This window comes from Erinaceus europaeus, chromosome 20, assembly GCF_950295315.1.
Source record: "Erinaceus europaeus chromosome 20, mEriEur2.1, whole genome shotgun sequence".
Classification (NCBI taxonomy): Eukaryota; Metazoa; Chordata; class Mammalia; order Eulipotyphla; family Erinaceidae; genus Erinaceus; species Erinaceus europaeus.
This window is the reverse complement of record NC_080181.1, coordinates 2249575-2272314: the sequence shown is the minus strand read 5'-3', so window position 1 is coordinate 2272314 and position 22740 is coordinate 2249575. Positions and strand designations below refer to the sequence as shown.

The 22740-nt window shown below is 56.6% G+C and overlaps 1 protein-coding gene and 1 long non-coding RNA gene across 5 annotated transcripts in view; one reads left to right on the top strand and one right to left on the bottom strand.

The window, feature by feature from the left end:
- The window catches only part of MAML2 (mastermind like transcriptional coactivator 2), a 114825-nt gene that overhangs the window by 63177 nt on the left and 28908 nt on the right, over window positions 1–22740 (top strand). Inside the window, exon 2 of one of the 2 annotated variants that reach the window (XM_060179692.1) lies at window positions 18782–20752. In XM_060179692.1, the coding sequence (XP_060035675.1) occupies window positions 18782–20752 (1971 nt within the window). Of the gene's footprint in view, window positions 1–18775; window positions 20753–22740 lie in introns of both variants that reach the window. The other variant, XM_060179690.1, reaches the window with a different exon arrangement.
- LOC132534948 (uncharacterized) lies at window positions 1722–22255 on the bottom strand. Of its 3 annotated transcripts, XR_009546712.1 has the most exons (5): window positions 22226–22255; window positions 7844–8071; window positions 3484–3669; window positions 2615–3162; window positions 1722–2515 (listed from the first exon to the last, which is right to left on the bottom strand). It is a non-coding gene; the product is annotated as an uncharacterized LOC132534948 (long non-coding RNA). The 3 variants fall into 3 exon arrangements; XR_009546711.1 differs by lacking the exons at window positions 7844–8071; window positions 22226–22255 and adding an exon at window positions 5918–6439; XR_009546710.1 differs by lacking the exons at window positions 7844–8071; window positions 22226–22255 and having other exon boundaries at window positions 3484–5635.

The window sequence follows — 22740 nt, the reverse complement described above, 5'->3', positions numbered from 1 at the left end:
TCTGCGTGTGTGTGTCTCTGTGTGTCTGTGTTTGTATGTGTGTGTCTGTGTGTCTGTGTGTCTCTGTGTGTGTGTCTGTGTGTGTGTATGTGTGTGTGTCTGTGTGTGTGTCTCTGTGTGTGTGTCTGTGTGTGTCTCTGTGTCTCTGTGTGTGTATATGTGTGTGTGTCTCTGTGTGTCTGTGTTTGTATGTGTGTGTCTGTGTGTCTCTGTGTGTGTGTCTGTGTGTGTGTATGTGTGTGTGTCTGTGTGTGTGTCTCTGTGTGTGTGTCTCTGTGTCTCTGTGTGTGTATATGTGTGTGTGTCTCTGTGTATGTGTGTGTCTGTGTGTGTGTGTGTGTGTGTGTGTTTGGGTGGTGCCAGGGGCAGTGGGGCCTCTGTTGAGTTTTCCAACTATTTCTGGGGGGAAAAAACAGAATCAGTTAAAAACCTCCATCTATCTCTTTTTCTCTCCATATGTATATATATATGTATATAATTGGATAGGACTGAGAGGGGAGGGAGAGATAGAGGGAGAGAGCAGTGCTGGTGTTTGCCAGGTTTGGGATGTTATTCTTTCAGACATTCTGAAGTTACTGGCTAAGAAGTGGACTCTGTCTGTACTCTTTGCAGGAGCCCTGAATTCACTCAAAGCTCTTTGTGTGCCTGGCTTGCTCCCCAGAGCCGCCTCTCTGGAGGCGAGAGGAAGCATGCCTTGTGTTAGGCTGGAAGGAGGGATTCTTTGAGAAGCTGGTGGGGCCAAGGAGCCGTGGGAGACAGCCTTGGAGAGAAGCGTGTGTCTGTCCCCCAGTGGAGCCCTGCCGCCCCTCTACCCTACCAGCCAGGAGGCCCACACTCCTCCCCACAGTGGGACCCGCTCCCCGGTGGCCCCTCCAGCCCAGCCCACTGGTTCCCTCTCAGCTCAGTGGCTAGTCACATTGGTCCCCAAAGAACCCCATGTCCTGGGAGCCAGAGGCCAGGGGGTCCCCTTTCTCCAGACCCTGGGGGTTACCCTGGGAGTCACACTGGGGGCAAGCAGGCAGGCCAAACTTCATGAGTGGTGAGGCAGGGCTGCAGGTGTCTCTCTGTCTCTCTATCTCCCCTTATCTCTGGACCACTCTCTGTCTCTTATCAAATAAATTGGGGGGGGGGGATGCAACCACAGAGATGTCCAGGAGGTGGGGTTTTGCAGAGGTTTTGTGCTTTGCTGAATGCTGCAGCATGCTTGATGGCCTTATTTTTCTTTCACTTTGTTTATTTATTTATTCCTTTTGTTGCCCTTGTTTTATTGTTTTAGTTATTGTTGTTGTTACTGATGTCATTGTTGTTGGATAGGACAGAGAGAGATGGAGAGAGGAGGGGAAGACAGAGGGGGAGAGAAAGATAGACACCTGCAGACCTGCTTCACCGCCTGGGAAGCGACTCCCCTGCAGGTGGGGAGCCGGGGGCTCAAACCGGGATCCTTACACCGGCCCTTGAGCTTTGCGCCACGTGCGCTTGACCCGCTGTGATACCGCCCGACTCCCTTATTTCACTCTATTTATAAAGGATCCTGGATCTGCTTTTTTGAAAAGGCCGGTGGAGAGTGCAGGGGATGTCCTGGGAGCTCATATTTGGCTCTGTGACCGTCCCAGGTTCCTCTCCTCCTGACCACTGGACAGCCAGAAAGAAGACACAAGAAACCCAGTCTCCTGAAGACACACACACACACAGAGAGAGAGAGACAGAGAGAGAGAGACTGCTTGATTTAGAGGAGTGCTTTCTACTGCATGACTTTTAAAACACCAAGGAGAGAACACACCACATAGGATCTCACATCTCGGAGAGAGCCAGTGCTGAGTCTTTTTGGTTACACAACTTTCTCCCAGCCAGTGACAGAGAGAAAAACAAAGCAGAGCAAGATTTGCCCTTGAAGAGAGGAGCAGGAAGTATGGTGGCTGGTCCTGAGCAGAGCCTTCCGGAGGCACATCCCCATCCCCGGGGCAGCTGAAGTTCTGGTGCCTTTGACATCCGCCCCAGCTGAGCTCTGCGGGGCTGGCGTGTGTGGGTGTCAGAGCTCAGGGAAACCAGGGGGCGGCTCTCAGACGGCTCTCAGACGGCTCAGTTGATGAGGTCACTCCTCCCAGGACAGCTGGGAATGTGAGTCTCTCTCTGCTCAGGCGTCCAGTTTTCCATTCACGGGAGCCCTGTGAGCCATCGTCCACACTGGGGTGGGGGAGTGGGTCCTCAGAGGCAGTGAGGGTGGTGCTGGTGGTGGTGTGGGTAGAAATGTGATGGTGATAACAGTGGTGGTGGCGATGGAAATGGTGAAGACATGACTGGTGGCAGGGATGGTGGTGAAGGTGGTACTGACAGTAATGGTGGTAATGTTGTTGTTGTTGATGATGGTGGTGGTGGTGGTAGCCTCTCCCTACCACCCAGTGTCCACATTATGTCACTGAGTACTCAAGACAACACTATGAGCATGTTACCTTCACTCTCCTGACAGCTTCAAACAAGTGGGACTGGGAGGGTGCACTTGTGCTGGGGCCCAGAGCTGGAAAGGAAGTGTGTGTCATTAGAAATAGACAGGTCTGCCCTCAGGGCTCGAGCTGTCAGCCACCTGGCCTGGCCAGTTCTCCCCTCGGGGACTTACAGATGAAAGGCGGGAGAGGCTGCTAAGTCCAGTGTGTCTCTGGCCAAGTGGCTTGGGGTGTGGGGTGGTGGAGAACTCCCAGTGAGGTGATCCAGAAGGTCTCCAGGGCAGGTGGTGCCTGTCTCTGCAGACTGAGGAGCCCCTGCTTGGGGAGGGGACAGCCGGTGGTGGTGGTGGTGTGTGTGCCAGGGGCCTCAGTGCGGCTTCTTGCTCCTCCCCCTCGGCACCAGGAGCATTCCCTATGGCTAACACTTTGTGGCAGACCCACCCACGGAGCACAGGCTCTGCCCCTTGCTGCTTGAGATCTGCAAGACCATCTCTTGAGGAGGGACTGTGGTGTCTGGATCCACGGACGCCAGACAGACAGCTCAGGACCTTCATGAACGGTCCCGAGGAAGGTTCTCTAGTGAAAGGAGTGTCTTGTCCTCCTCCTCCCCCCACCACTGAGAATATTTTGGACTTACAGGCTGGAGGTGAGACAATTCCGCCCAGAATCCAGCTGCCCCCAGACCCACAGGTCAGCCTGCAGGCTTTTAGTTCCACGTCTCCTGAAAGCAAACAGAATTGTTTTCTCTCGCAGTTATGTGTCCTCTCTGAAAAACACATCCTGGGGCCAGATGGTGGTGCACCTAGTTGAACACACGTCTTACACTGCAAAAGGACCCAGATTCAAGTCTCCCAGCCCCACCTGCAGGGACCTGCAGGGGAAAAGCTTCACGAGTGGTGAAGCAGAGCTGCAGGAGTCTCTCTGACTCTCTCCCTATCTGTCTCCCTCTCCCTTCCCTCTTGATTTCTGCCTGTCTTATTCAATAAGTAAAGATAATAAAAACAAACAGCAACAAAAAGACACATTCCATGGGCCCTCCTACCTGGGTCACCTAGCTCGTGTCGGTCAGTCTCTGGCCACTTTGTTGCTGCAGGGAAGGAGCCGAGATGTGTCTCTGCTGGCGTTCTCCGCTATCTGCAAGCACCCAGCCAGGGGCTAAGGACAGCCTGACAGAGTTGGGTGGTAGTGCGGCGGGTTAAGCGCAGGTGGTGCAAAGCCCAGGGACCGGCTTAAAGAAAGCCAGAGGACGCACCATTAGCGCCTTGTCATCCCCCTGCCCTGGCTCCATGGGGCCAGCCAGCAGGAGAGGGGTTCTGCCCCCCACAAGGCCATTTGTGCAGTGGGTGTGAGGCCTCTGTGACTTCAGACCGGATGGAGTCATTCATGACGTGGTGGGCAGCCTGAGGAGCAGTGGCCACCGGTCAGCTGGGGCTATCGGGGATGGGGCCCGGACTCGGACATCAGCCGGGAGCAAAGCCACAGCGGAGGAGGCCGCCTTCTGTCACCGGCACCAGGCAGCGCCCAGCACTTGGTCAGGGGGCCCCCAAATCCCCACGGGGGCCCCACCCCACGTGGAAAGCACGTCTAGTCGCAGACTGGCCGTCTGCTTGGCGTGCGGTTTATAAGAAGAAGCACTCTCATGGGGGAGAACCTGCCTGGAGGGACAGACAAGCCAGTGGAGTCTGAAGAGGAAGAGAGCACATCCCACTCAGGTGCAAACTCAGGTGTGAGGGCAGTGCCTGAACCTGCTGTCATCGCCAGGCTTTGATCCTCTCCTCCTGCTTCTCTTCCTCCTCCTCCTCCTCCTCTTCCTCAATTATTATTTTAATATATAGATTTTTAAATTTTTTATATTTATTTATTCCCTTTTGTTGTTCTTGTTTTATTGTTGTAGTTATTATTCATGTCATTGTTGTTGGATAGGACAGAGAGAAATGGAGACAGGAGGGGAAGACAGAGAGGGGGAGAGAAAGACAGACACCTGCAGACTTGCTTCACCGCCTGTGAAGCGACTCCCCTGCAGGTGGGGAGCTGGGGTTCGAACCAGGATCCTTACTCCAGTCCTTGCGCTTTGCACCACGTGCACTTAACCCGCTGTGCTACCACCCGACTCCCATTTTTTATGTTTTTATTGCCACCAGGGTTATCACTGGGGCTTATTGCCTACAAAACAAATCCACATCTATCAGAGGTCATTTTCTTTGTTTCATAGGACATGGGGGGGTGGAAATATAAAGGGAAAGAGAAAGAGATGCCTGAATACCTGCCTCACCACTCAGGAAGCTTCCCCCCTGCAGGGCTCGAACCCAGGTCCTTGTGCAGGTGGTGCATACACTCTGCTGTGTGCGCCACTGCCCGGCCCCCACAGTGCCTGGTGACTGTCGCCGCTGTGCTGCCTGGCAGTAGGTGAGGAAGCTTTGCTGTGTGTTGGCCGAGCGAGCCAGGCTGAGAGCTGTACTTGCTGCCATCGGTGCGGAGAGGGAAGAAGCAGGTTCCTTGAGAGCCACCAAGCCAGAGGAGTCACAGCTGTCTCGGGCCTCCCACCCCAGGCCTGGACTTCTCCCCCGGGGAGAGGTGTAAGGACAAAGACTTAGAGCCGGCTGGTCTCCCAAGGGTGGCCCCCAACATGTCCCAAACTCGGCATCGGGGCTTGACGTGGGGTCTCGTTTCTGCAGGAGAAGCGTGTGTGCTGGGGAGCTGTTGTGGTGAGCTCCAGGTCACAGCAGCCAGGGGAGGAGCCCGCAGCTCAGCCCCCACACCTGTGCGCCAGGCGTAGGCGCCTGCGTTTTAGCTGGCACTGGAGTGATGCTGAGAGCTGCTCTTCTGTCCAGAAAGACCTTTGAAAGCCGTTGACATGGCCCAGCAAGATGGCTTACTCAGACAGTGCACTGTACCGAGGTTCGAGCCAGGCTGGCCCCCACCACAATGAAGGCAGCTGTGGGGCTGTGGTCTTTCTCAGCCTCTGTCTCTCTCTCTGTCTCTCTCTCTGGCTCTCTCTCTGTCTCTCACTCTTTTTCTCTGCTCTCCCTCTGTCTTCAGACACACAACAGCGAGGGGGGTGAGGCAGTGGTGCACTTGGTTAAGTGCACATAATACTAAGTGCAAGGACCCCAGCGAGGACCTCGGTTTGAGCCTCCTTCGCAGCCGACCTGCAGGAGAGAAGCATCACAAGTGGTGAAGCAGGTCTGCAGGTGTTTCTCTCCCTGTTCCCCCCCCCTCTCAATCTCTCTCTGTCCTGTCGAATATAATAGAATATATATATATATGCAAATATATATATGCAACAACAATAGATATTTGGCACAGCGTTGGTTAACAAATTGGAGAGAGAGAGATAGAGAATTCTGGAAGAGAGGGAGAGGCAGGAGAGATTGAAAGAACTCTGGAGGTGGGACCCCCTCACGGCTCGTCTTGTGGAGAACATCCCTGCTTTTGGCCTCTCTGCTCCCAGGGCTGTCCAAGCATCTTCCCCTTACCCAGCACGAGGTGACTGCTGCCTGTACCATCTCAGGGAGGCTGGAATGAGGCCAGGTTGTCTCCAGCGGCTCCTCCTCACAGCCCCAGAGAGGGGGCTCCATGGGAGTCGGTGTGGACAGGACCTTCTACACGGTGTCTCCTCATAGGTGCCAGGCACAGGACACTCTCAATGCAAAGCAGCTGCCCTGCCAAACCTCTCTCGCCACAGGGAGACTGCGTGCCAAGGGCATTCGCAAAGCTGTGGGAGGGGCGAGCCCAGCGAGCAGGGCGTGGGAGTATGCTGAGGGGGCACTGAGGACGCGGCAGAGGACAGGCAGCCAGTGACACTGATGGCTGTGTGATAAGCATCCCACCCCTTCCTGTTGAAACCAGTGCAGCATAAATGGGGCATTTGCTAAGAGCTGGTTCCCTGGGGTGGAGCCTCCCGGGTGGGAGTCTGGTTCCCAGGGATGGGAGCTTCAGAAGGGCCCCACAAGACCTCTGCATCCAGAAAACAGGAAGCCCACTTCCTCTCTGAACCTCACACACCATTTCCTGGGGAGGAAGCGGGGACTCTCTTTCAAAAAAATTTGCCACTTGGTCCTGACACAGGAAAGCATCTCCTTTCCAAGGACTCTGCCAGTCCCAACAGGGGGAGGGTTCTGCCAGCCCCCAGGCCCATGGGCACAGGAGCCCACACACAGCACCTCAGACCCATGGGCACAGGAGCCCACACACCACCTCAGACCCATGGCACAGGAGTCCACACAGCACCTCAGACCCATGGGCACAGGAGCCCACACAGCACCTCAGACCCGTGGGCACAGGAGCCCACACAGCACCTCAGACCCATGGCACAGGAGTCCACACAGCACCTCAGACCCATGGGCACAACAGGAGCACACACAGCACTTCAGACCCATGGCACAGGAGCCCACACACAGCACCTCAGACCCATGGGCACAGGAGCCCACACACAGCACCTCACACCCATGGGCACAGGAGCCCACACAGCACCTCAGGCCCATGGGCACAGGAGCACACACAGCACCTCAGGCCCTCAGGCCCATGGGCACAGGAGCACACACAGCACCTCAGACCCATGGGCACAGGAGCCCACACAGCACCTCAGACCCATGGCACAGGAGCCCACACAGCACCTCAGACCCATGGGCACAGGAGCCCACACAGCACCTCAGACCCATGGCACAGGAGCCCACACAGCACCTCAGACCCATGGGCACAGGAACACACACAGCACCTCAGACCCATGGGCATAGGAGCCACACACAGCACCTCAGACCCATGGGCACAGGAGCCCACACAGCACCTCAGACCCATGGGCACAGGAGCCCACACAGCACCTCAGACCCATGGGCACAGGAGCCCACACAGCACCTCAGACCCATGGGCACAGGAGCCCACACAGCACCTCAGACCCATGGGCACAGGAGCCCACACAGCACCTCAGACCCATGGGCACAGGAGCCCACACAGCACCTCAGACCCATGGGCACAGGAGCCCACACAGCACCTCAGACCCATGGGCACAGGAGCCCACACAGCACCTCAGACCCATGGGCACAGGAGCCCACACAGCACCTCAGACCCATGGCACAGGAGCCCACACAGAGCACCCCAGACCCATGGCACAGGAGCCCACACAGAGCACCCCAGACCCATCAGCAGGCTGGGCACACCCAGTCCAGAGCCCCTCTCAGTGTGTGGCCTGGTCACCCCAGTTCCCAAGCAAACAAAGCCTGCCAGGACTAGGGGGTTGCCTGGGGTTCAGGAAGCGGCATCAGTAGACTCAGGTCAGACACCGCCCTTTGTAAATAAATGCGGTTTCCCTCCAGAGATCTGTGCCCAGGGGCAGCAGAGCCCCTCGCCCCGGGCCCAGTCAGACGGCTGCTCTGGAGCCTTGCTCCCCGCCGGACTTGGACTACCTTGAGAGCAGGATGTGTGAGGCGTGTTTCTCCTGAATGCAAAGCCACAGCAGCTGGACTCACAATAGACAGTTCTCCTTGAGCCAGTTTGAAGTGCAATAGGATACAGGAATTGGTGCTCACCTCCTGAGGTTTGGAGGAGGTCCTTTTAGGGCAGGGAAGAAAAACAAATCAAATGCTGTCTCAGATGATCAGGCAGCAAGTTTGCACACGTCGTAACCGGCTGAGCTGAAACCAAGGGCAAAGGCACAGTTGAAAAGAGCGTTTTCTTCATTTGGAGTTTTGAGAGCATCTGTGAGCCACTCACTCTGCATCTCTCCCTGTGAGCATGGGTGGCAGATGGGCGCATCAGTGTAGAGACTGGCAGATGACAGATGGATGGACGGCAGGTAGATAAATAGAGCCTAGATGATTGGATGGATAGGTGATAAGTGGGTAGAAGGACAGATGGGTAAATGATGGATAGATTGATGGATAGATAGATGATAAATGGAGGGGCAAATGGATAGGTAGAGGAGAACTAGATGGAAGAGTGGATGGATGGCTAGTTGGATTGTTGGCTAGATGATGGATAGATGGCAGGTACATGGAGAGAGGGTGACATGATGGATGGATGGATAGATGGATGGATGGATGGATGGATGGATGGATGGATGGATGGATGGATGATAACGGATAGATGGATAGATGAAGGGTGGGTGGGTGGATGGATGATGGATGGATAGACAGATGATAAATGGATAGATAGATGGGCAGGTGGATAAATGGATGGATGGATGGATGGATGGATGGATGATAAGTACATGGATGGAGAGTGACAAATGATGGATGGATGGATGGATGGATGGATGGATGGATGGATGGATGGATGGAAAGTATATGGAAGAGTGAATGGATGGATAGATGACAGGTGCATGGCTGAAGGATGATAGATGATAGATGGATAGGTGCTGGAAGGATTGGTGGATAAATAGATACTAAATGGATAGATGGGCAGGTGGATGGATAGATAGATAGATGGATGGATGGATGATGGATAGATGATAGGTGCGTGGATGGAGAAGGATGATGAATCATGGATGGATGGAGGAGATGGGAGAATGGGTGGCTGGACAGGCAGATGGATGGGCGGACAGTATAGAGAAGACAGCTGGTTCTTTGCGTGGGCCAGGTCTCGCATCCTGCAGGTGTGTGAGAGCAGCCCTCTGACGGTCTACAGGCAGACCCCAAGAGCAAAGTCTGGGAAGGGCCATGCTGGGAGCCCCCGTGTCGCTTTCCACTTCTCTGCAGAGCCCATCGGCCACAAACAGGCTGGACACAGATGCCTGGGCATGAACGCCCTCCATCCATGACACTGACCTGTGCTGGCAAGGACACCTGGGAAGCCCCGTGCGAGAGGAGTCAGTCCCTGAGGCTTCCCAGGTGGGGGTGGGGTGGGCTGAACCACAACTGTTTGTGTCCTGGCCCCGACCACTGACCCTCCGCAGTGTCCAGGGCTGCCTGCTCCCTCTCCCTGGGCCCCAGCCCTCGAGGGCCTTGGAGCCTGACGGTGGACGCCGGGACAGCTGAGGAGGCTGCAGCTTGCCGTCCTTCCTGCCTCCTGCCCCCTGCCAGAGGCCCCTGCACAACGTGCGGGACCCAGAGCCTCTCCCGACCTCTGCTCTCCACCTTCCAGTCAGTGGGCTGTGAGATTGGTTGCCCCAGGAACTTACACACGTTCGCACACAGCACGTGCACATACCACACACAGACCCACAGGCACGCCTGGCTGTCAGCAGGGTGGTAACAGGCTTCTCAGGCCCGGAGGCCAGGACCCTTCAGTGCAGCCCCTCCTCCCCACACACGCACCCCTTTCCTGGGGAGCAGGGCTTGAGGCAGAGGGAGGATCCAGGGCAGGCTGGGGGCACCTGGGGAGGGCAGCACCCAGCTCTCAGTCCCCTCCCCCCACGGCACTGGGACAGACTGCCTTATGTGTCTCCGTGCAGTGCCCTGGGAGGGTGGCATCTTATCCCCAAATTCATATGCGTAGTTGTGCCTGGGGACTGTCAGGGTTGCACTCTGGACAAAGCCAGACCTTCTGTTTTATCTGAAAGAAAGCGGCTGGGGCGGGGGGGTGGCGCAGCGGGTTAAGCACACAGGGCACGAAGCACAAGGATTCCAGTTCGAGTCCCTGGCTCCCCACCTGCAGGGGGGTCAATTCACAGGCAGTGAAGCAGGTCTGCAGGTGTCTGTCTTTCTCTCCCCGTCTCTGTCCTCCCCTCCTCTCTCCATCTCTCTCTGTCCTATCCAACAACAATAATAACAATATCAATGGCAACAACAAAGGGCAACAAAATGGGGGAAAATAGCCTCAAGAAAAATGAAGTGTCTGGGTGTGGATGACCAGGACCATTCATTCTTCATGGCTGGGGATCCCCGTGCAGACAGACAGGCCACTGTGGCTCAGGGGGCCTTGCATGACTTGTTCTGGCTGTCTGTCCCACACACCCGGAGCACCCCGCACACGCACACCAGCACCCCAGCTCCCGTAGCAGATGCCAGCAGAAGGCTCACACGGGAGACGGAACCCAGCTGGAGAGATAGCTCACCCCGGGGTGCTCCCGCCTTGTCCTGTGCCCAGCCTGCCACCGCACTGCAGGGGGCTTGGTACTCTGGTGGCCAGCCCTCCCTCTATCCCTGTCTCTCTCAGTCTGAAAGAGTTGTCTGGAAGCAGTGAAGTCCCAGTGACAACCAAAAATAAAATACTGGGGAATAAAACAAACAGACAGACAGCAAGGACTGTGTTCAGGTCTGACAAAGGGGAGCTCGGGTCTGTGAGTGGGGCGAGGGTGGGAGAGCCTGGCAGGGGTGCAGAGGGGACCTGACCTGGGGAGCCAGAAGCTTCTGGCCCTCAGCCCTCACTGTGAAGGAGAGGGAGAGCTGACAGAATCAGGGAGCTGCCCCGCACACACCCCGGCCTCTGGGTCACCGAGTCAGCACCTTAGCGCTGGTGGCAGAGGGGGCTGAAGATGTGTGCGCATGTGCAGGGCTGCAGCAGGGAGACAGCACAGTGGTGGCGCCCAGGACTTGCACACCAACAGCCTGGGGCCTGATGCCAGGCATCACATACCCAACCTGAGCGGCGTGCTGAGCCCTCCCTCCCCTCTCTCTCACCCTCTCTCCTTCTCGCTCTCGGAAAGAAAATGCCTGACAGTGAGGCGTGGGCTCCCTCTGCCTTCACTGTGTGGGCGTCTGTGAGCCCAGTGAGGAGGGTCATCGAGGTACTTTGGATAAGCTTCAGGTTTGTGTGATCTAGACAGCAGGTACATGTGAACTTACAAAAAAAAAAAAATGTGGTGGGGAGGGTTCAGGTCCTGGAGCATGACGATGGCAGAGGATGACCTAGTGGGGGTTGTATTGTTATGTGGAAAACTGGGAAATGTGACACATGTACCAACTGTAGTATCTTACTGTCATCTGTAAACCATTAGTCCCCCAATAAAGAAATAAGAAAAAGGAAAAAAAAAACAGGGTCAGATAGTGGCACACTGGATTAAGCTCACACAGTACAAAGCGCAAGGACCAGCTCAAGGATCCCGGTTTGAGCCCCGTCTCCCCACCTGCAGGGAGGTCACTTCACAGACGGTGAAGCAGGTCTGCAGGTGTCTGTCTTTCTCTCCCCCTTTCTGTCTTCCCCTCCCCCTCTTAATTTCTCTCTGTCCTATCCAAAAAATAGAGGGAAAAAAAAATGACTGCAGGAGCAGAGGATTCATAGTGCAGGCGCCCAGCCCCAGGGATAACCCTGGAGGCAAAAAGAAGAAGAAGAAGAAGAAGAAGAAGAAGAAGAAGAAGAAGAAGAAGAAGAAGAAGAAGAAGAAGAAGAAGAAGAAGAAGAAGAAGAAGAAGAAGAGGAAGAAGAAAAAGAAAAAGAAGAAGAAGGAGCAAGCAAACTGTGTGTAAGACTTTGCGGGGGCCACACAGGTTTGGTGGTGGATGTGGACTGGAGCGTGTCGTCTCACAGTCCTGTGACCCACAAACGTAAGACATGCTGTAAGTAAAACTAGGGGAGAGCAGTGCGGAGCTGAGCTGCCCGAGGCCCTGCCTGGCTCGTATCTGAGAGGGGAGGGGACGCACACAGAGACACAATGTGGGAGCCCTGGGGAGGGACCTGCAGACACCCAGGAGCCCGGGGGTCCAGGACAGGGCGCAGGCAGAAAAAGGTCCCTGTGTGCCCACAGGGCTTCCACAGCAGACCAGGCCTTGGTGTTCTAACGATCCCAAAGGCCCAGCCTCTTCAGTCCTTAAGAGCTGATGGTCCATGAGAGTCGGGCGGTGGCTCAGTGGGTTAAGTGCATGTGGCACAAAGCTCGAGGACCAGGAGGAAGGATCCCAGTTCGAGCCCCTGGCTCCCCACCTGCTTCACAGGGGAGTTGCTTCACAGGCGTTGAAGCAGGTCTGCAGGTGTCTGTCTTTCTCTCCCCCTCTCTGTCTTCCCCTCCTCTCTCCATTTCTCTCTGTCCTATCCAACAACAACAACAATAATAACTACAACAGTAAAACAAGGACTGATGGTCCAGGTCCTCCTCCCTATAGGAGGGAAACCCCCCTCCCCTGGCCTACTCTCCCCCGCCCCCATCCTTCCTCTCAGAGGATTTTCCCCTGCTGCCCGCAGGCCTCTGTGATAGGTAGACGCCTGCCCTAGGAAGAACCCCTTTTGTCAGCATCTGGGAACTCTGGCAAAGTGGGGCTTCCTGGCAGGGGCAGCCCAGGCTCTGATGACACCCCACACACACTCACTGGAGCAGCCCCCCTGCAACAGGTCGAGACAATGCCTGCTTTCAGACCGCCGTCCTCTGTGCTCCAGTGAAAGTCCAACTTCGTGTTTTAAAAGGTTATTGCTATTTTTTCCCCGCGGAGCTGGCATCCTCTGCGAGTCTTATTTGGATGGGGCCCGTGGTGATTTGACTATTTCTTCCTTGCACAAAAGATGGTGCTTGATTGTGTTAGCTCACCAGCTTCTGGTTTTCATTAGACAAACCTGAAGTCCCCTGTTATTAAGATTAAGTAAAAACAATGCTTGTTTTCTTCTTTGGAGCCTGCGAATCTGAGACTCCTCTGAGCAGAGGTGGAGGAAGCGGGTCTGCAGACCTGGGTGGGGCTGCTTCTGGAGGAGCAGGGCTCAGGGCTGTGAGCCCCGGGCCGGGCCGAGCCTGGAGCTGGGGTGTGTCCTCTGCAGCCAGTGAGGACCAGTGAGCTGGGGGGCGGGGGAGCTCAGAGCCCCAGAGCTGGCCATGTAGTCAGGATGCTCGCACCCAGAGCCAGACCAGCTAGCCATTCGTGCCCCGTGTCTGGGTGGACATGGCCGGTGCTTGTGTCTTCTCAGGCAAGTGGAGGTGATGGGCCCTCTGCTGGCTGGTGTCACCTGGAAGGGGGGGGGTAATCGACCGTGGACCACCCAGTGTCATAGAGGGATGTGGACAAATGCTTCTTTTGTTTCCTTGTGGAGCCAGGGCCTCAGGCCTGTGATACCGGTGCTCTGAGCCCCTGGATACATTTTAATTTCTTTATTGGGGGGTTAATGTTTTATAGTCAACAGTAAATACAATAGCTTGTACATGCATAACATTTCTCAGTTTTCCACATAACAATACAACCCCCACTAGGTCCTCTGTCACCCTTTTTGGACCTGTACTCTCCCCCCTCACCCACCCCAGAGTCTTTTACTTTGCTGCGATACGCCAGCTCCTGGCTACATTTTTCACCTGAATAGACAGACAGAGAGAGAGGCTGCCATCCTAGAGCTTCCTCCAGTGCCTTAGCATCTCCCCTGTGGCATAAGGGGCCCAAGCCTGAGGCAGTGCATGGCAAAGCACTCACCTCACCCGCTGAGCTGGGTTCCAGCCCCTTGGGAGAACTCCAGGGTATTTTCTCTCCCAGGAACTGTGAGCAGCAGGAGACTGAAATAGAAACTGCAGGACTAGTAGAGGAATGTTTCCCAGAGAGCTGGAAGTCAGTCCAGGAAGGGTCTCGGTGGTCTCACTTTCCATTGATTTTCGTCAAGGAAGGGCCGTCCTGTCCCTGGCACCGCTGCGCGTCTCCTCACACCGTGTGCCTGCCCGCCCGCCCTCCACACCAGCTGCCCTCGCCCACGGCCTCCCCGTGAGTGACCCGCGGCAGGCCATCAGGCAGGGGCCTCCATGGCTAATCCTCCCCGTGCCACCAACGCCCCTCCCCAGCTCCGTCTGTCCACCAGGACTTGTTTTCCCCTTCTGGTTAGAGAACTTTCTTGCCTGAGGACACCACACGTTATGCAGCCAAGGCAGAGGCTGTGGCTGGTGACTCGCGGCTCCACTTGGAGGAAGGACTCACTTCATCTTTTTTTTTTTTTAATTTTTTTTTATATTTATTTTATTTATTTATTCCCTTTTGTTGCCCTTGTTGTTTTATTGTTGTAGTTATTATTGTTGTTGTCGTTGTTGGATAGGACAGAGAGAAATGGAGAGAGGAGGGGAAGACAGAGAGGAGGAGAGAAAGATAGACACCTGCAGACCTGCTTCACCGCCTGTGAAGCGACTCCCCTGCAGGTGGGGAGCCGGGGTTCGAACCAGGATCCTTATGCCGGTCCTTGTGCTTTGCGCCACCTGCGCTTAACCCACTACGCTACAGCCCGACTCCCCACTTCATCTTTTAATACCAGCCGACCCATGAATCAGATGGAACTTGGCATCCTTATCCTTTCTGTTCCTCTCCAAATGCTTCCTAACAGCAACGGTGTTCTTAATTAAATGGCCGAGATCCTCAGGAACTTACTTACCTTCATGAGAGACAGGACAAAGAGCAACCAACATGCTAGAGTGGGATGTGAAATCCCTTTCTTAGAAGTGTCTGTTTCTTTTCTTTTTTAAAAAAAAAAAACTTTTATTTATGATTGGATAGAGACAGAGAGAAGTTGAGAGGGGAGGGGGAGAGAGAGAGAGGGAGAGAGACAGAGAGACATCTGCAGCCCTGCTTCACCACTGGTGAAGCTTTCCCCCTTGCAGGTGGGGACCGGGGGCTCGAACCCGGGTCCTTGCGCATTGCAATGTGTGCGCTCAACCAGATGCGCCACCGCCTGGCCCCCAGAAGCGTCGTTTTCTTTTCTTCCTCCCCCTTCTTTGTCTCCTGAGTTCCAGATGAGAGCAAGGTCGCTCGGGGTCTGCCCTTCTGACGTGCTTCCTGTGGCGACACCCCTTAGCAGACGCAGGGCTCCTCTGTCCGCACAGCCGGCCGTGCCCCACTGCCCATGCCCACTCCCCCTGCACGCGCCTGCTGTGGGGCACGCGGGCTGTGTATGCAGCTCGGCCGCCGTGAGCGACGAACAGTGAACTTGGGGCTGCGGCTTCCTTCTGAGCCATGGCTTTGCCATGGGCTCCCAGGTGGCGCTGTGCAAACATGGCCGTGGAGAGAAGTCCCAGGGCGCCGGTCAGCTGTGGATCTTGACTCAGGGTGACCCCAGCCGCGAGCAGCCCTCAGGGGGGCATCGAGGGCGGAGCGCACGCAGCGAGGTGGACCCTGCTCTTCTCCGAGTGTCTTCAGCAATGTGGGCTTCCACCTCTGGGGAAGGTCAGCCTCAAAGCCAGCAAGAACTCTTTCAGGACAGGCTGTCTCCATCGCAAAGGCCTCTGTTGCTCAGGGGAGATGAGCTGGTCACTAGGTAGCCCCGTCTCACCTCCCCCTGGGCTTCCGGAGGCCTCAGAGCCTACGGGGCTGCCGGCAGCCCATCCGCCCTCCCTCTGTCCCCTCAGGGTCAGTGATGCTGGCCCTGCGTGTGGGTTTCCAGGGAAGCCCATCCTGTTTCCCCTCCTGGCTAGTCACAACCTGTGCCTGGCCGGCCATGGGGACAGCACCATGGATTTCTAGGTCTGGCGACTTGGAAAGGTCTCGCAGAATCTGGAGGCATGAAGGCGAGGCTCATTTGCATTCAGCAAAACTCGGTTGACTCATTTCTGTTTGGTTGACTCATTTGGTTTGGTTTGATTCCAATCTAAGATCTGGACGGGGATCGGGCCAGCTTGAAAGCCAGGAGGCCCGCTCCTCCGAGCAAGCCAGTGAGTCCACCAGCGCAGAGAGCCTGGCAACAGACCGAAGGCCGTGGGGAAGTGACTGAGGCCGCGTGCGGTCCTGCCGCGCTCGGGAGCCCTGTGGTGCGGGAGTTCCTGCGAGCCCACAGCCCCCGAGGAGCCTGCTGCACAAGCTGGTGAGGTGGCCAGCACTGCCCAGCAGTGGTCAGAGACAGCTGGGCTCAGGGTCCTCGGGCCCGGGGAGCCAGCACCACAGCCCTCGTCTGAAGTTGGCTGTGTCCCTCCCCACGGAGCACAGGCCGCTGGCATGTGCCGGCTGGGTGTCGGGGTTCTTGTCTTGGGTGGCAGCCTCAGGTGCAGTGACATTTGGGGGGTCACCTTCCACACAGAGAAAACCAGCGCCAGGCATCTGCAAAACGGCTGAGTCAACAGGAAAGTGTCGGCAGCACTCAGAAAGCATGCGCACACAGCAGACACCTCAACCTTCACTGCAACAAAAATTGAAATAGAGGTTGTAGATTCCCAGAAAACTGAGAAAGCTTTTCTTTTCTTTTCTTTTTTCTTTTCATTCTCACACTCATGGAGCCATTCTTTGTGTAATGCTTCTCACCGTCTTTCGCACGCTCGCTGTTGAAATGAGAAGTGTTTCCCCTCGATAAGAAGCCTTCCACAAGCTCCCAGTTACATTCTTCATTGTGAAAAACAGAGTGTAATCCCTCTTTTATGGGATTTAATTAAGGTCTGGGAAATGCTTTAAGCACCTTGAGTGAGAGTGATGGAGAAATATCTTTGGGGGCTGAGGGAAGGCTCACCCAGCAGAGTGCCAACTTGACCAGGTGCACACCTGGGCCCCGGGTCCAGCCTCCACAGGGGAGCACTGAGCACCGAAGCTTCACCAGGTAGAGCAGTGCCGTGGGGTCTCCCCTTGTCTGTGTTTCTCTCCCTTCCTGTGGCTCATCTTGTATTTGGAAAATTCAGGCACAAGAGACCTTTTAGAGCTCTGGAGAAGAGCTCAGGTGTGACCCCCACCCCCCTCACACACACACACTCACACACACACACACTCACACACACACTCACACACACACACACTCACACACACACACTCACGCACACTCACACACACACACTCACACACACACACTCACACACACACACACTCACACTCACACACACACTCACACACACTCACACACACACACTCACACACACACACTCACATTCACACACACACTCACACACACACACTCACACACACACACTCACACACACTCACACACACACACTCACACTCACACACACACACTCACACACACACACACACACACACGCACACATACCAGTGAAGCCCTGGAAGCAAAAATAAAATTATGTTCTCTTTTTACTATGTTTATTTATTTGCTAGAGACAGTCAGATATCCAGAGGGGAGGGGGAGATGGAGAGACAGAGAGACACCTACAGACCTGCTTTACTGCTCATAAAGTATCCCCCTGCAGGTGGGGACCAGGGGCTTGAACCTGGGTCCTTGCACATTATAACATGTGCGCTGAACAGGTGCACCACCACCCGGCCCCCGAAATAGTATTCTTCAGCCTAGCTTCCTCTCCCCTCTTCTCATCTTCTCTCCACCTGTCCAGCTCCACTGTCCGTCATGGAAAGCGGTGGGTTGAAGCCGCAGACCCTTAGTGCTGGGTCTTCTAGCTCTCCCCTCCCTCGATCTTTCCTTTGTGTGTTCTGCACCTGCCTGAGGTGCGGGAGTGTTTGTAGCTGCTGTGTCTCCTACCAGAGCCCTGCTGCTGTTCCCTCTTGCCCAGGAGTGTCAGGAATACTATTCCCGCTGCTCTGTGGACTCTCACCTTCCCCTTTCTGTGTCTGTAGTCAGCCTGCTCAGTATGGCAGGTGAGAACCCTGTCTGTCAGGACCTGCAGGGGAGCCAGTGCCTCAGTCTCGCTACCTGCCGGGATGGAGCCCAGTTGCACTGGCTTCAGAACTGGTGCTCTGGCCGGGCTAGCGTCTCCAGAGAGGGAAGAGACCAGGAACTCGTGGCTGAGCGGGAATGCAACGCAATGCCTTTATTGATCAGAGACAACGCCTTTATATCTTTTGAAATGGAAGTGGCAAGTGGAAAAAGGAAATGGCTAGGAGAGGGGGTAGAGAAAAAGAGTGTGAAAGTTGCAAGCTTCCATAGCAGCTGTTTCGAAGGTTCTAACCAATGGGAATTAAACCAATACCCTGCAGGCAGGGCGGGTCTCAGGCAAAACAGTGATTATGTAAATAGACCACAGCATCAAGCAATGCAGGGGACCTGGCGTGATGACCAACAGTGCTCCTTTCAAAAAAATACTTTGGGTTATGGTCCTTGAAAGATGTCTCATGTTTGTGAAGGAGAAAATGGCCCACTCACCGCTCAGCTCTGGCAGACACAGAACCAGGGATTGAACCTGGGGCCCTAGGTGTGCTCATCCTGTCGCTCCACCGTCTCCCAGCACAGAGCCTGTTTCTAACCACTGGGCATCACTGGCTCCGGCTGCATGATGTCGGAGAGGAACATGGGAGGAGCCCCCAGAGGCCTTAGACCCAGGGTGCCCTCTCGCCTGACAGATGAGAGCTGTGTGCTGGCCCGTGGGCTGGAAGGAGGGTGCAGAGGGTGGGGGTGGGGTGGCATGGCCAGAGAGAGCGGCTCCCTGGGATGCAGCTGCTCTTCTCACTCCCTGCAGACTGGAGGGGCGGGGAGGGCGGGTCTGTGATCAAAGAACTGACTCCTGAGTCCTTCTGTGGGTCTCCTGTGTCCTGGGCAGGTGGCCCTGTGTGCGTGAGGGGAGGCAGGAGGCAGCGCGTGAGGGTGGCGTGTGTACCCCCTGGCTCACCTGTCCCCATTCCCTCCCCCCGCAGTTGCAGGGCTCCCTGAAGAGGAAGCAGGCGGTGGCCCCGTCTCCCACCAGCAGCCAGCGGCCCAATGGCTTTGCCGAGGGCGCCTTCCTGGACGTGAAGAGGGTCTGCGTCGGGGACGGCCTGGACTCCGGGAAGGGCGGCCTCCCCACCGGTGACAAACAGAGCATCCTAGGGCCCAGCAGGCTGAGTGCAGGGAGCCAGCTGCCCCCCAGGAGACCAGCCTCGCCCGGGCCCAGCCTGCTCCCCGGGGGCTTGAAAGAGGTGAAGAAGGAGCCAGGGGAGACGCCTTCCTGCAGCCAGCACAGTGGTGACGGACTCTTCCCTCCGCCCTATGGGGAGGACCCCGGGGAGCTGCTGATGGACCCCGAGCTGCAGGAGCTCTTCAATGAGCTGAGCAACATGGCAGTGCCGCCCCTGAGTGACCAGGAGTTGGAGCACATGATCAGCGCCACCATTAAGCAGGACGACCCCTTTGGCATCGACCTAGGCTCGAGGGGCAGCCCCCGGCCAGTCACGGCCCCTGACAGGACGCCCATCAAGAGTGAGCTGGCCCCTGGGCCCTCCTCCTCGGCCCAGCTGCGGCCCCCATCCTCTGGCCCGGCCTTCCCTGGGTCCAGCGCCGCCCTGCCCTCTGTGTCCCCCGGCCAGGCCCCTCCTCAGGCGGGAAGGCGGCTGCACCCAGGCTGGCAGGAGGTGTCCCACGCCCAGCAGCTCAAGCAGATCGCGGCCAACCGCCAGCAGCACGCCCGGCTACAGCCGCCAACCTCTGCCTGGCCCGGCCTGGCCACCCCGGCGGACCCCAGCTTCCAGCAGGACAAGATACCCAGCCCTGCCTTCACTCAGCAGCCAGCCTTTGGGGCACAGGGCTCCCCCCTGCCCGGGGCTAAGGTCTTGCCCAGCTACCCGTACAAGGGAGGCCACCTGGAGGTTCTCCTGCAGCCCAAGGCCCAGGACCTCACCCCAGGCTTCCTGCCTACCCTGCACGCCACCAAGCCCCTGTTCCATTTTAGCCCTGAGCCAGCGGCCACCACATTGTCCTCAGGCCCACCTGCCCAGAGCAAGCCTTCTCTCTTGCACTTCAACCACCCTCCATCACAGAGCCCTGCCACAGCCCAGAAGCAGCAGCAACAGCAACAGCAGCTAAAACAGCAACAACAGCAACAGCATCTACAGCAGCAGCAACAGCTACAACAGCAGCTGCAGCAGCAACAACAACAGCAGCAGCAACAGCAACAACACCAACATCTACAGCAACAACAACAGCAGCAACAACAGCAGCTACAGCAGCAACAGCAACGGCAACTGCAGCAGCAACTACAGCAGCAACAACAGCAGCAGAAACAGCAGCAACTACAGCAGCAACAACAGCAACTACAGCAGCAGCAACTACAGCAGCAACAACAGCAACTACAGCAGCAACAACAACAGCAACTACAGCAGCAACAACAACAGCAACTACAGCAGCAACAACAGCAACTACAGCAGCAACAACAACAGCAACTACAGCAGCAACAACAGCAACTACAGCAGCAACAACAACAGCAACTACAGCAGCAGAAACAGCAACTACAGCAGCAACAACAGCAACTACAGCAGCAACAACAACAGCAACTACAGCAGCAGAAACAGCAACTACAGCAGCAACAACAGCAACTACAGCAGCAACAACAACAGCAACTACAGCAGAAACAACAGCAACTACAGCAGCAGAAACAACAGCAACTACATCAACAACAGCAGCAACTTCAGCAGCAACAACAACAGCAACAGCAGCAGCAGCTACAACAACAGCTCCAGCAGCAACAACAGCGGCAGCTCCAGCAACAGCATGTTCCACAGCCGCAGCTCCCGCTAGCAGTACCAGGCCAGCCCGCACGGAGGTTGCCGCTGCCTCTTCAGCAGAAGCTGCTGCTGCACAGGCTGCAGAGCCCACCAGCCATAGGCCTGGGCTGCCAGGCACCCGCGCAGCCCAGACAGGTAAGGCCAGGCCAGCGGAGTGGGTTGCCGTGCAGGGGGCAGGGGCTTCTGTGCTCTGTGGGGGCTTCCGTCTGCAGTGGTCCCGTGAGGCGCAGAGGCCCATGTCTTCATCCCTGGGCTCTGTCCCTACAGGGACTGGCAGGCATGGGGCGGGGGGGGGGGGGAGGAGGAGCAGGATGGGGAACCAGTAAACCTTCCCTGAGTGTGGCCACAGACTGGACCGTCCTGAGTGCTGGGGTGCAGGCCAGGCATATAGAGGACACCCAATGGAAGTTTGCACCTACACTGACCACTCCAATGTCCACCAGAACACAGGATGTGAGGATACAGGTTCAAGCCACGGAAGAACTTCTACTGGGAGCGGGGGTGGCAAGTTTCAGGGGTTGTGGAACAGTGCTGTAATATCTCTCCTTTCCCTGCCTCTGGGGAGGGGGTGTGTGGGGAGGGGTGCAGGGGCCTGGTGGCTGCTGTCTCCCCAAGCTCTGTTCCCCTCAGCAGGGCTCTGCATTCAGGGCAATTAGAAGGTGCTTGAGCCTGCTGAATACCAAGCTTCCCCCCCCCCCCCCCGGGGGAAAAAAAAAGTGTGAGGTCAAAACGTGGACTGGAGGCTGGCGGTGGAAGCAGGTGAGGCAGGGTTCACGGAGCCCCTGACGGGCCAGAGGGTGCTACCTGTGCGGTGGATGGAGGCCCGCCTTGTGAGATGGGAGGGACGACGGGAGCAGGAGCCCGTTTACCCAGTGCACCTGTCCGTGAACTTTCACATCTGTGGCTGAGTCACATTTGACACCAACACTTGCGTTGCACGGGGTGCTGACTCCCGGGAGCTTTGGGCTGGAAGCTTAGGATGCATAGACATTTAGACAGCAGGATCAGAGTGAGGGGCTCACAGTGTGCGTGGACCCAGGTTCGAGCCTCTGGTCCTCACCTGCTAGGGGAAAGCTTTACGAGCGGTGGAGCAGGGCTCCCTGTGTCTCTAACTCCCTTTCTATCACAACCCTTCTTCTTGATTTCTGCCTGTCTCTACCAGTAAATAAATAAAAGCAATAAAAAAATTCAGAGTGAGGGGCTTAGAGGGGGCTCCCCTACTCCCCCACGTGTGCTTTAAGCAGGAAGAATGAACACACACTCACACACTAGCATGCCGTGGCTGAGTTTCACCAGTAAAGCGGCTTTTAATTCTCTGAGCCGTACGTAGATGGACTGGAGCAGGACGGAGGGAAGCCAGGATGCTGCAGAGCCCAGCCTGTGAGGGCCTCAGGGTGGGAGGGGGCAGCCCCCCCCACCCCCCGCCTCCCCTGCACAGTGTGGTTTGCGTGCTTGTGGGGCCTCTCGGCTAGGCCTCTGGGAAGCCACCGCTTCTGGGTCCCGGGATGTCCACCCTTGTCCTGGTCCCCCTCCCTGCGCAGACTCTCTGACCTTTTCAAGGCAGAGGACACCGAGCCGAGCCAGCCCCTTCCCGACGCTCCCACACACCTGCTGTCTGCAGGTCTTGAGAGGGAGGACCTAGCTCCTCTGGGCTCCTTGTTGGGGGCCGGGGTGGCGTCTCCCTGGAGAAGAGTCCTAGGAAGAGGGAGCCATGGACTGGCTGGGAGCCCCCAGCTGCCCACAGGTCTCAGCCGGGATCCAGTTAGGAATAGCCAAGGGGGAATGTTCCAGAGTGTTCAGCCCAGGCCTGCCCAGGCAGGGAAGTGCCCCCCACCCCTTGCACGGGGCACGGTGTGCAGTGCATGCCCAGACATCCTTGGGGTGCTTCCCTGGCTCCGCTCTCTGGTCCAGTGCCCCCGAGGGAGGCCTCAAGGAGGGACGGTGGACTTTGTAGCGTCCCCTGAGCTCCGGAGGAGGCTCCCTCCTCAGCCCTCTGTCTCCTCCCTGGAGGTGTAGCTCAGTCTCTCCACTGTCCCTCGCTGGGCACTGATCTGTGGCCTTTTCACCCTGCTCTCTGTGGAGAAGAGCCGGGGAGGGAAGGAGGGGCTGCAGGTGAGTGCCAG